Source organism: Trematomus bernacchii, unplaced genomic scaffold, assembly GCF_902827165.1.
Source record: "Trematomus bernacchii unplaced genomic scaffold, fTreBer1.1, whole genome shotgun sequence".
NCBI lineage: Eukaryota > Metazoa > Chordata > Actinopteri > Perciformes > Nototheniidae > Trematomus > Trematomus bernacchii.
Genome location: NW_022987524.1, coordinates 320,425 through 333,972, shown reverse-complemented (window position 1 = coordinate 333,972; position 13,548 = coordinate 320,425). Strand labels below are relative to the sequence as shown.

Sequence of the window (13,548 nt, the reverse complement as noted above, 5' to 3'; positions counted from 1 at the left end):
TCAGTGCTTTCATGTCAATTCGGCGAACATAAACATAAATGATCGTGAAGATGATTAAATTATGATTACAAATCGGTAGTGAGAGCCGTGCTGCATTTCCTCCCGTTGGATGTGATATAAAAACAAACCGATTATTTTTGTAGTTGTAAACTCACGTGGATTAAACATTACATGTCACTTGTTAGACGCTTTTATCCAAAGCGACTTTATGCTTTGCATAAAAAAAAGGATAAAAGAGACCCGGGCCTGTCCTTCGTGCCCTGGCTTAATAGCGGGCGCCGATCCCCACTACCTCTGCTTCGAGTGTTTGGGGGACCGGGATATGGCCGTGGCTGTGCAATTCATGTTCGCCATTCCAGCGGGTCAGATGGCTCCGTTTGCAGGGGAGGAGGATGACGAGGGTTTCTCGTTGTCGGGCACTTCCGGGTCCGGCATCCATGGAAGTCCACCGCCCAGGTCTGTCCGTCAGGACTTCCCCCTGGTGAAGCCCATGGCGGCGGAGCGTGTAGGGCTACCAAAGTCTTCAGGGTGCAGGGCCACACAGCGTGTCCCGGCGTGCCCCCCCTTGATGAGAGCCTGGCAGCCCATCTGCTCCCACAGGCAGTAGGCTGGGCGGAGAATCTCTGCCCCGCTGGACATTATGGCCGGCTTGTTGTTGTCAGAAAACACACCTCGCCTAGTGTAATAGCTCCGATTAATGCATTTCACTGTCTGTGTGAAGACGACATGACGGAGCGCGCGGCCCCACGAGAGGGTAACGCGGTGCGTTCAAGGACCTCAGTAAAAAAATCGGCCCTTTCTGTGTCAGCCCCCCATGGGCCAAACTTGCATGTCCCCTAACACAGTTTTATGGGGAATGGAAGCTCAGCTGTGTACTGACAGAGTGGATGGACAGGACACTGAAACTGGGTTACTCACTCCAGTTTTGCAGCGTCCCTCATCCATTCAGGGGCATAAGAGAGGCCCCCCAAATCTATCATCCCAGGAGGAGATAGGTTTCCTTTCAACATAGATTCAGGCCCTGTTGCAAAAACAGGCTGTGTCTGTTGCTCGGATCCTGGACTCGTGAATTCTCGCGTACGATGACTTGGACTCTGACTCGTGAATTTTCCCCCCCACGATGACTCAGACTCGACGCTCCGACTTGGACTCGAGCAAGTTTTCTCTGGAGTCTGATGTCCTCTATCCTGGCGTGTGCACCTGCGAGGCGAGTTCACGTGCTGGGCCCCGCTATTCCAGTCTAAAGATGTCTCAGACACACCCCGCATCGTGCTGTATGCTTTCACACATTCTGCTTCCACATTGGAAAAGAGCAGCGCAACATGCTCGCTTATGTGGGGAAAAGATTGAAGAGAAAGCTCCGTAACACATTACTCTAAGGATCGAGTTCAGACATATAGGCTGTCTCTCAAACACAAGTACGGGCACGAGCAAAAATAGGACTCAAGAGCACAACCAGGCAAAAAAGGTCTTTAGTCAAGCGTTTAATCCAAAAGGCAAAATAATACAGGCAAAGATCCAAAAATGTGCAGACTGGAAGCAACGAAATACAACCAACTAAGTTGGTGGAAAAATACTAATGAAGCAACAAAAAACAACCAACTAAGTTGGTACAAATGCTAAACAGCTAGAACTATAGCTTACTTTAGGAGAGTCTCTTGGAGCACTTCCTGCTAGACAGACAAGACGAACTAGCACTGACCAAGGCAACAGCACAGACTAAATACACAGGAGAGGAGTAATGATTAGGGACAGCTGAGGCTCATTGAGGCCAGGCAGGTGATTAACAGGGAAGGAAAACACACAGGCGAGGGAGTGAGGCGACCAGCCAGGGCCAGGATGTGACACTGTCTTGAACACTATCATCAGAGTAACGTGATCTAATCAATAAATAAAGATTCAGCCGATAAAACGAAAGCACATGGCTACTTAACATGCAGAATGACCTTTCTGGGGCTTAATCTTTATTAATAGAATTTAAACATTCACTATAATAATTGTAGCGTCCCCGGCTGAATGATGGTCAGACTCTCCGACTGATGGTATCTGTTTATTGCACACCCTTGCTTTTATACAATCATTACCAACGTAAGAGCTTGTGCCCTTATCAGCCAGGTGCTAAAAACCCAATGCAACTATTTAGTATAAGTTAATTTATTTTTCATCTATCCGTCATTATACATGTGTGTTTACACTGCTCCGTTGTCCATTGACTTCCGGTAAAAGTTCCTTCAAAATAAGAGTCCCGATCTTATTACTATCAAAATAAAAGTGCAAAACGAAAACTTTACCATAGGAAAATATTGGCATACAAATATAATCACTTCTCTAAAAGGTAACTCATTTTAAATATAGTTAGACATATTAAAGGTAATTTACAATAATAATAATAATATTAATATTAGTAATAAGATTTATATTTGTATAGCACCTATTACAAGAATTGTAGCCAAATTCGCTTCACAGCAGTTCAATAGACACATTAGTATAACATTACAGGGTCCCGAGGCGTGCAGTTGGGACGCTCCTAGGCTCCTTCAGCTTCATAAACAGACGCAAATAGCTTTCAACTGATTGCAATGTATTCCCATCTGCGGCGGGATTTGACGCTCATGGAAGCACGGCATTCGTTTGTGTCGGAGGCTGTTAAAAGCAATGTGAGCGTCCATTCCCATTGGATAACGGAGAATTGTACACCCGGAAGTAAGTATTCCCCTTACTGTCGATTGATTTGACAGTGATATCTCCACTACTCATCAACTCAAAAACACCAGATTATCCTTGTTAATGAAACGACATTGATAGGTTTTAGTGTGTGTACAATGCTTTTGTCACGTTTTCCCCTTCAATTCTGAGAAACAAGTCGTTTTCTATGAGTTTTGGATGGCCGAAGACATTACATTACCCACAATGCTCTGTAGCAACCATAGACTGTATATTGCAACAGGCAACAGCTTCGGTTCATGTTAATTTGCAAACTCTTCAACTACAACCGTAGTTATATTTAAAAACATGTTAGAAGGCCTCACGAAATACTTTAATGTCAATTAAAATGTAAATGTGAAGGAATGTGTACATCCTTCATAAACGAAACCGGAAACGTAGGCAAGATCCTCAGCTCGATGATTGGATGGTTTAGCCGCAATGCACGCTGGGATTTGGTGTTTATGCGATGTGAAATCCGAAAACATTTAAAAAAAATTAAATAATACATTTTTCCGAGTGTGCTTGCTTTTCTCTTTGAAAGTCATCACATAACGGCATTGTAATACACGTTTCGGCTGCATTAAATATGACATATCTGCCGTAGTTGTCTATTTATAGAGCCCTGATGAGAAGACTTCTAGACAAACAGGAACAACTGCCGCCACAACTGAAAACTTGACGTGGATCTTAAATATATCAGCAATTAAACAACATCTTACATTTCTTTTCACACAATACGTCTCCTTGCAGTATCAACACTAATTCGGCTGACTTTTATATTTGATCCAATTGGTAGATAGGCTGTATTTACACCATAACGGTGCACAGCTGATAGAAAGGGACACCTACTGGTTAAAGCACGTTAATGAATTTTTATATTTTTATTATTAGATATTAATAGGATCCCTATAAAGTATATTCTTTACTCGTCGTTATTCTCTACTAATAGTTAATTAAAGACTGTATATAATGACTATTTTGCACATCCCTTTCAAGATTTCAAGATTTTCTAAGGTTTATTGACATATCATATTATACACAACTACGGTGTAGTTCCTCAACAGTGCATTACAAGACATCTATCAATATGTGTGTACCTCCACCATTAAATTGTCATATTCTGCACATTTCTTATACTATCTACATACATCTTATAAGAGTATAATACATATGTATAATATCATTTAAAATAAGTGCTTAAACATAGTTAACGTGGCAGGAAAGCAATATATTAGACGTTAAGTACTTTGTCAGGCTTAATATTTATCTGTAGATACAAATGTCACTGTGTGTGCTGTGTGCTCTGCATGTGTGACCATCAAAGAGGGTTTCATCCCTCCATATTCATCTTCTATACCCCCAAAGCTTTTTTCTTATTCAAAAGAAGACCTTAACCTAAAGTATTCTTTAATGTTTAAATAAAGCCTTATTAGTTTGTCTGTTTTGCACATCCTCCTATTAATATCTAATAATAAAATAATAAAATTCAATAACGTGCTTTAACCAGTAGGTGTCCCTTTCTATCAGCTGTGCACCGTTATGGTGTAAATACAGCCTATCTACCAATTGGATCAAATATAAAAGTCAGCCGAATTAGTGTTGATACTGCAAGGAGACGTATTGTGTGAAAAGAAATGTAAGATGTTGTTTAATTGCTTATATATTTAAGATCCACGTCAAGTTTTCAGTTGTGGCGGCAGTTCCTGTTTGTCTAGAAGTGTTCTCATCAGGGCTCTATAAATAGAGTTAACTAAGGCAGATATGTCATATTTAATGCAGCCGAAACGTGTATTGCAATGCCGTTATGTGATGACTTTCAAAGAGAAAAGCAAGCACACTCGGAATAATGTATTATTTAATTTTTTTTAAATGTTTTCGGATTTCACATTGCATAAACACCAAATCCCAGCGTGCATTGCGGCTAAACCATCCAATCATCGAGCTGAGGATCTTGCCTACGTCTGTTTCCGGTTTCGTTTATGAAGGATATACACATTCCTTCACATTTACATTTTAATTTACATTAAAGTATTTCGTGAGGCCTTCTAACATGTTTTTAAATATAACTACGGTTGTAGTTGAAGAGTTTGTAAATTAACATGAACCGAAGCTGTTGCCTGTTGCAATATACAGTCTATGGTTGCTACAGAGCATTGTGGGTAATGTAATGTCTTCGGCCATCCAAAACTCATAGAAAACGACTTGTTTCTCAGAATTAAAGGGGAAAACGTGACAAAAGCATTGTACACTAAAACCTATGAATGTCGTTTAATTAACAAGGATAATCTGGTGTTTTTGAGTTGATGAGTAGTGGAGATATCACTGTCAAATCAATCGACAGTAAGGGGAATACTTACTTCCGGGTGTACAATTCTCCGTTATCCAATGGGAATGGACGCTCACATTGCCTTTAACAGCCTCCGACACAAACGAATGCCGTGCTTCCCTAAGCGTCAAATCCCGCCGCAGATGGGAATACATTGCAATCAGTTGAAAGCTATTTGCGTCTGTTTATGAATCTGAAGGAGCCTAGGAGCGTCCCAACTGCACGCCTCGGGACCCTGACCAAGCGTCGCTCCTGGACGTTTATGGAGTGAGAGTGTGTTGTCTTGGGTGACTCGGACTTGGACTCGGACTCGAACACAGGTAATGATGACTCGGACTCGACTCGGACACTCCTTGGGTGACTCGGACTTGGACTCGGACTCGACTACGACTCTCCCTAGGTGACTCGGACTTGGACTCGGACTCGAAGAGTGGTGAGTTGAGAGTGACTTGGACTCGTGAATTGGTGACTTGACTACAACACTGGTCTGTTGTGTACTCTCAGGACAGAGAAAAGGGGCTTTACTCCATGTACTTCCATGACACATTATTTTGTATTGTATATGTCTCTGTATTGTACAACATAGTTCCAAATATCGGGGAAAGTGTCTTAAATAGGGACAGAGTGTATTACCCAGAGAACAGGCTGCAGCACCTCACTTTCCAAGGGAGGAACAGTGTTTAAAATGCGGGGAATAGTGCATCACAGGACGGACTAAGGACCTCCAGCATGTCTCCCTAACATGTGCACTTAGGTTATTTCCATCATCCAGGAAAGAGAACGGGAAATATACCTATATTTGGCCGCTCCAACACCCCCAAAGGACGGACTAAGGACTTCCAGCATGTCTCCCTAACATGACTAAAACCAGATATTCACACCCGCCAGAACCGCATGCCCCTGGTAATACTGAAAGGGGGTGGATTTTGTGGTGCTTTGATGCCCGCCCCTCAGCATCCAAATTTGGCCTTCTTATTGGCACCACCACCACACATCCATAACCATGTGCACCATGAGTGCCCGGGGACCCGCACTTAAGCATCCCCCCTCGGACTAAACCCCTCCATCCACACCCGCCAGAACCTCATGCCCCTGGTAATACTGAAAGGGGGTGGATTTTGTGGTGCTTTGATGCCTGCCCCTCAGCATCCAAATTCGGCCTTCTTATTGGCACCACCACCCTTTCTGGGCTGGAGGTTCACACACTTTTTTTTTCACCCTCCTCTGCCTTACACCTCCTCCGCCAACGCTTGAGCACTCCTCACAGGGTTCAGCACCAAGGAGAGCGCCTCCCCGGTGCTGATGGAAAGTGGCACTTTAGCTGCCCCTGGGAACCTTAAGGGGGGGGGGGGGGGGGGGAAACAGAGGGGCTTATTTAGGGGACTCATTTTGACCGTGCACTTGGCCAAACAGGTTGAGTCCATGGCTTCTGCCCCCTCAGAACTGTCACTGTCTGGCTCACTGTCTTCAGTCCCCTCTGAGTCAGAGTCGTCAACCGGTACCGATGCCATCTCTGCCTTCCGTTTCCACTCCCGCTCCAACGACCCATCAGGTAACTCATCCTCGTCAAATATTTATAAACGTCGCAGGGATTACAAACTTGGTATAGTGACAGTTGGTACCCGTTGTAGCACACCCACACAGTTTGGGGGCCAGGCACACTTGTTTACCCGTTTAAACCGATCCCCTCCTTTGTTCCCAAGAACTTAACCTCTTAAGCACGGCGGTCCCCCCATTGGACCCCTCCCACCGTTTGTTTTTTTCGAGATAATGTCTCAGGGCTTCTTAACATTTATGAAACTATTAATGTGTAGCACCAGATTAACGGGAAGAATCTCAGCTAACTGAAGATATGAACCATTTTTACCAAAACAAAACACAAGTCTCATAAGAAGCGTCTAAATGACCCCTGAGCGAAAAAATTCGAACGCACTGCGGCACACAATTCAAGATAAAGATACCCTTATTACTTATCGTAGCTGCACATACAATATAGCCGATTAAAGCTGAGACTCCACTGATTATTTAGGTATAGTATCATCACTGAGCGATCCTAAATTGCGACAGGGGAAGCAAACACAGACATCACAACACGTACCTTTACGGAGCTTTTACGGCAGATCGTCTCACCGTAGCTGTCAATTAGGTCAAAAGACGTGTTCAATGGCATTAAAACGAAAAAAAATGCTACAACTGTTGATCCATAGGTTGATAATGTACCTGTGCCTTTGAAAAAATTATTTATAATCCATAATTCCATTTTTTATGTAAAAATCGGAGCGGAAAAGTTAGCTGCTAATGGTAGCCACCAGAGTGTATGCAGCTTCCGGTTTTGGTAACGCGTCACTCTCACTCCTTATTTGTTAACGTTTTGGTGTGTATATAACTTCCCCTCGATTCCATTGGCTCTAGCGGTTATAAAGAGATTTCATTCATCAAAATCGAGCAAGCGGGGCCAGAGATAGGTCAAATCCACCCAAATGACCCCAGAAGTGGGGTTTTTTGGCTAAATCTCTCTAAAAAGGTCAAATTTCACTTGTTTTGCATCAATCTTGATACAGGGTACTTATTATATGTTGTACTTTGGATTACTAAAGCTTTTAGTCTACTAACCCATCATCCAAGGGTAGTTTTCACTATAAGTAAAACATAATTTTTGGACGGACACTATCATTTACAGTTTTTTACTATGTAAAATCTGAATTTTCTTTAAAATAAAAAACACCTATATTGATTCTAACTTTTCTACATCCAACTCACAGTTTTATCATTACTTTGAGAATAAAGATTATTAATGTAACCCTTTTAGAAGGGAAGATATGGTCATTTGTTCTGGGAATGTCATTTTCGAGCCTGAGACCTGAAAAACAGGCTCAGGGCTTAAGAGGTTAAGGAGTTTGTTCAGGTCGAGGGCTATACAGTTAGACGGCTTTAGTCTTCCACCCCATACTGGGACAGGGAGGCTAAATTGCACCTCCTCTGCCCAGTTCGTGCGCTGGCATGTTATGTAGGGCACACGGCTTCCATTAGGTGCACTGAACAGCTGTTTGTGTGCTTTGGGGATGGTGTGGCCGGTAAAGCTCTGTCCAAGAAACGCCTGACAGGATGGCTCTGTGAGTGCATTTCACATGCCTATGGGCAGGCGGGGAGAGCCTTCCCCACGGGGGTCCGTGCACACTCTACACGTGGTATGGCTGTATCAACAGCCTTGTTCAACGGCGTGAGTGTGGACGGCGGTGCCTTGGTCTACACCAGGCCCCTTCATAAGGTTTTATCTCTTGGACATGTCTGGCTCATTTTCATCGTCTGTGCTTGCTGGGGCAACACAGGACTGGTGAAGGGGGAGGGGCTGTGGGTCAGTAGGCTGTATCTGACCACCCCCCCCTCCCTGGACATAATGCACTTATGTTTTCCCATGCTCCTTAGGGACCCAGGAGGCATGGTGCGCAGTAAGCCCCATACAGGGCTGGAAGTTGGGGTGCGGTGGCTGTTAACCAAAGGCCGGTCAGGGGCAGTGTGGTGGGTCGATAGGGGCGACAGGGCGTTTATCCATCGGGGCTCCACCCACTGTACCCATAGAGTCCAGTAGAGGGCGGAGCCTGTGTGAGATAGAACAGGGGGTTACGTATTGTAACCCTAGTTCTATAAGCACAGGCGGAGCCCTCTACCTAGGGGCCCTGTCTTTCCTATGCCGCTCGCTGAAGAGGGTGTAGGATGACAGTCGGGAGGTGTAGCGGCCTTATATGCGCGCACATTCAGGTAGGCTCTCCCTGATTGTCCAGCATCAGTAGCATGGCTTACGTGGTTACTTGTATAGGTTGAGGTGGTTCTAGGCTGTTGCTTGGCGTGGCGAGAATATTGCTCCACTTTCTCCGGTCCCCGAGATTCGGCTTCCAGTAGCTCTGGAGAGAGCTTTCGCACCTGTGGCCACTAACGGTCATAATTTCTCTGCTTTGTTTCAAGAAAGCTTTTGAATGGTGGTACTTTTCCAGTTGGTCTACCTGCTCTTCACGTAGCTATGCATGTCGTCGTTTAGGTGCTTTTTTTTCTGGAGATAGGCACTGCTCAATCCACTCCTCCATAGTAAGACCCCCCCGGAGGTCGAAGTTAGCCTTAAATGTTTCCATCTTATGCTTTGTAAGTTTGTTTCGTAACGGAGGAAATGTAAATATATTTATAAAACGGACAAGTCAAATCAAGCAATCTGTATGTTTTTGCCGTTTGATGTCTATGTCTGGACCGCTGCGTAAAAAGGAGGGTATCTGCCCCGTTACTTCTCCGCTGCTTTCTTGTTCCAGTTTGAAAAGCAAACTGCAGGCAGTTTGCTTTTCAAACCAACTGTATACAGTTTTTCTCAGACGCGGAGGGATACTGAGTTGTTGTGAAAAGTAACTTACCTGTGGTATACGCTCAGTATATCACGGCTAAGAACCAATCAGATTGCTTGATTTTACTTGTCCGTTTTATAATATATATTATATACTGCTTCCCCGGCCCAATACAGTGGTTTCAAACTGCTCCTTATACTTTAATGGGTTACATGCGTGTGTTCAGTTCTGTTTACATATGTTTCAAAATGTTTAAAGTTGATTTCATCGTATTCCTGCAGTTTCGAATGTATTCTATTCATTGTATTCAAGACTGTGTCCTAAATCTTTTCATACATTACCACGTAGTTTAAAGGTCAGTCAGGTCACACAGGTTTATATAAAGTATGCACACTAACTGTTTCCTGTTGTCTCCCTCTCTGTCTGTGTCTTTGTCTCGCTGTCTGTCTCTCCAGGCTGGAAGTTAAATCCAGTGGTCAGCGCTGTCTACAGCCCAGAATTCTATGCAGGTAGGAGGACATGTCCTTTTCCATCTGTCACCATCTCCTTTGTCGTTATCTTCCTCCTCCTCATTCATTTTGTTTTGCAGTTACTTCGACAACTTAATTTTCTCCCTCACCTGCTTCATTTCAACCTGCGTCACCTCTCCTTCCTCTGCCTTCCCTCCAAACAACGTGCAACCGTCAAAAGCCTGAATTTAGACAGGAAAACTCTGCTGACTCGCACAACTGCAACAATAGACTTTCCTGTGCTACAAAACAAACGCACATTCTGCAACCCACCCACAAGCCTTTTGCAATCTTGGCCGTACACCTCCCCCAACCCTTCAACACCACCCCCCCACCCCCACCCTGTCATTAACCATGTCCATTAAGGTGAAAAATACCTGGGCTCTGTGATAAGAGAAGAGAGAGCGATAAAATAGTGTGTGTACAGAGGAAAGGAAGAGTGAAGCAAAGGACAAGAGTGAAGGAAATCTAATTGTCTGTTTCTGCAAGGACATTAAAAGGTGTGAAATATATTTTGTAAATTAAAATCAATATTTTCTATTTCTCCAGACTGTCGTTTGCCTAATTCACCCCCATGTTCTTGTAATTACAAAATGGCTTTGTATTGATCTACCTTTGTTTCACCTTTCCAGTTCCCAAAATGCCATTGGGACACGTGTGTGTGTGTGTGTGTGTGTGTGTGTGTGTGTGTGTGTGTGTGTGTGTGTGTGTGTGTGTGTGTGTGTGTGTGTGTGTGTGTGTGTGTGTGTGTGTGTGTGTGTGTGTGTGTGTGTTTGTTTCAGGCAGGCTCCTTCAGTATTAGTATTGTGTGCTGCTGTTATTAACAGGATATGATGTCAGCGGTTCAGGACCCGTTCTTCTGGTTAATTGGTTCAGATGTTTGATAGCAGAGCAGGTCTCCCTTGAAAAAGAGATCTATGATCTCAATGGGACCAATCTGGTTAAATAAAGGTTTGAAATGAAATGAAAATTATCATAGTGTCATACAGCAGTGTTTAACACTCACTAAACTACAACAGGAAATGTCTCGTCAATTGTGAAATTAATGAAGAGCCTAACCCTTAAATGGACAGAAAAATATAAAATATCACAGATTTATTTTCCGCAAATTAGTTGATTGCTACTTTCCATATTGCTTCCATAAAGAACTGTTATTACACCGATATTACACATTAATACACCCCTATTATAAACTATTAAACCATTATTACACTCTTATTACAACCTCATTATACCCTTGTTACACTATTATTACACACATATTACACTGTTATTAGACCAATATTACAACCATATTACACCAATATCACTCTCTTATAACACTCCTTATACACTCATTTAACACTGCTATTACACTCATTGCAGCCATATTACTCTGTTATTATACTCGCATTACACGATAATACACCCCTATTACACCCATGTTACACCATTATTACACCCGTATTACACTGATATTTAACCCATGTTACACTGTTATTTCATTTAAATTACCATATTTTAGACCCATATTACACCCATTTTATCCATGGACAGAGCCTGTCTAATGTCTATATCCCCAAGGATACACGAACCATTTAAGTGTTAATAAAGATGTTATACCCCGCCATGGAATAGCATTTAGTTTATGAAGCCTTGTTAAGCAATTGGACTTGGGAAGTGTACAAATACATGTTGTAAGGGAATATTTGTATATAACATGATGTAATACAATGTTGTAAACTAAATATATTTAGTATTGTGCCTAATATTAAAGTAAAATATTGCGTGTAAAAAGTTTATTTTAAAAAGAAAATGGGTAAGCGCGGGCCCTCCTTCCAGGTGACACACAGAGAAGCTCCCCACGGCATCCAGGAACTAAGTGAGGGGGGGATCATCAGAGTGACTTTAAGGGGAGCCAGGCCACTCGGCCCTGAAGTCAAGGTGACAAAAGATGAATTGGAACAATTACCAGCCTCTCTCCTCTCCTTGTCTCTCTTTGAGAAACTCTTATCCTTTGGCTCAAACCTTCCCTTCCTTTCCATCAGGTCAATGAATGATTCACTGTTTCTATTAGCATTTTATTAGATCTCCTTTTTGAAGATATGTATAATTAGGCTTGGCTATGGCACCTTCATCTCCTTCTCCACCTTCACTCACCCCAGTTCTCAAATGAAGCTTTTTGTCAGTCATCCCCAATTAAGATGAATGATAAGCTAATAACCAAACCACAGCAATAGCTCCACTCTCTCTTTCTTCTGTCTTTCTGCTCACATTCTGTTTCCACAACTGCAAACAGCAGAACACCTTCTTTACATAATCCAAATGCTAATGTCAAATACAGGTGAACAGCCTTTTTAGATTAGATTATATCAGATTCAACTTTAATGTCATTGCAGTACAAGTACGAAGAAAACAAAATGCAGTTAGCATCTAACCAGAAGTGCAAAAGGAGCAGTAAAGTGCAACGTAATGTCCAGTATAATATAAATATACATCTGAGAGATATAATTGAACAGTTTATAGTGGTATATACATAATAAATAGCAGGATATAAATTGAATACACTATAGCAGGTAGACAGTATACTATATAGACAGTATAATACAGACACTGTAGACAGAATAAATATGAATACAATATAGAGCTTTGCACCACAACATCAAGTCAAATTCCTCGTACAGTACGTGTCAACCTACCTGCTAAAAACCTGATTGTGATTCTGATTCTGATTTAGGATAAGATGTACATTTATTGAACACTGTGGGAAATACAAATGTTATAGCAGCAACAGAATAAGAGAGAAACACATGAGAATATACACAGGGATAATAAGAATAAGAAAAAGAAAAAAAATGAATACAATTAAATAAGAATAAACATGTTGTTACAGTATGAATAGAAAGACCAAAAGCTGCCTTCACATGACCAACAGTATTAGCCTCAGTGTTGTGCATCGCTCCAAAGTGCTGCTCAAAGTTCAAACTATTATAACGTTGACCTCGATTGCCACTAACCTTTGACACGCAGATATCTGCTGTATGAACATTACAAGCAGAGTTTGTAACCATAGAAATAAACTCTGTTTTCATTGCGTATCATGTGAATATCACTACTAAATAACATCTGTTTGCATCTCACATATTCATCTATTATTAAAATAACACGTTTTTTATTTCACTGTTCAGCATTCAATTTTACGTACTTTTTTAGCTCATCTTATTCTATTTAATTTGCATATAGTTAAATTCTCCTGCAGTTTATTTTTGCGCTATTTAAAAAATGTTTTTAATAGTTTAATGTCTTACATACAATATATTTATGTTGCATTGTTGGAGGAGCCTGTGACTTAAGTTTGTATTTGCATATCTACACTGTAGCTGCATATGACAATAAAGGCCCCTTTGAGCTTTGAGCAGGAATGTTGCCGTGTTTTGGGGTCTTGGTGACCTCAGGGACCGTGTTCATACTCTTCTGTCCTCTGCCTCCAGTACCAGGTTTCCCCTACCCAGCAGCCAGTGCAGCAGCAGCGTACAGAGGAGCCCACCTAAGAGGTCGAGGACGGACGGTGTACAACACATTCAGGACGGCTGCTCCCCCCCCCCAAATCCCAGCGTACGGAGGGTGAGCATTGCTTCCTGCTCCTGTTGTCATGTTCTCCTTTTGGCTTTCTCCCTCTGTCCGTTCTTTATCCAATGTC

General features: G+C 42.4%; 1 protein-coding gene across 1 annotated transcript in view; it reads left to right on the top strand.

Annotated features, from left to right (window-relative positions):
* Positions 1–13,548, top strand: part of rbfox1 (RNA binding fox-1 homolog 1) — a 205,338-nt gene that overhangs the window by 154,758 nt on the left and 37,032 nt on the right. Inside the window, exons 7-8 of the mRNA XM_034119954.1 lie at positions 9,816–9,869; positions 13,340–13,472. Of these exons, the coding sequence (XP_033975845.1) occupies positions 9,816–9,869; positions 13,340–13,472 (187 nt within the window). The remainder of the gene's footprint in view (positions 1–9,815; positions 9,870–13,339; positions 13,473–13,548) is intronic.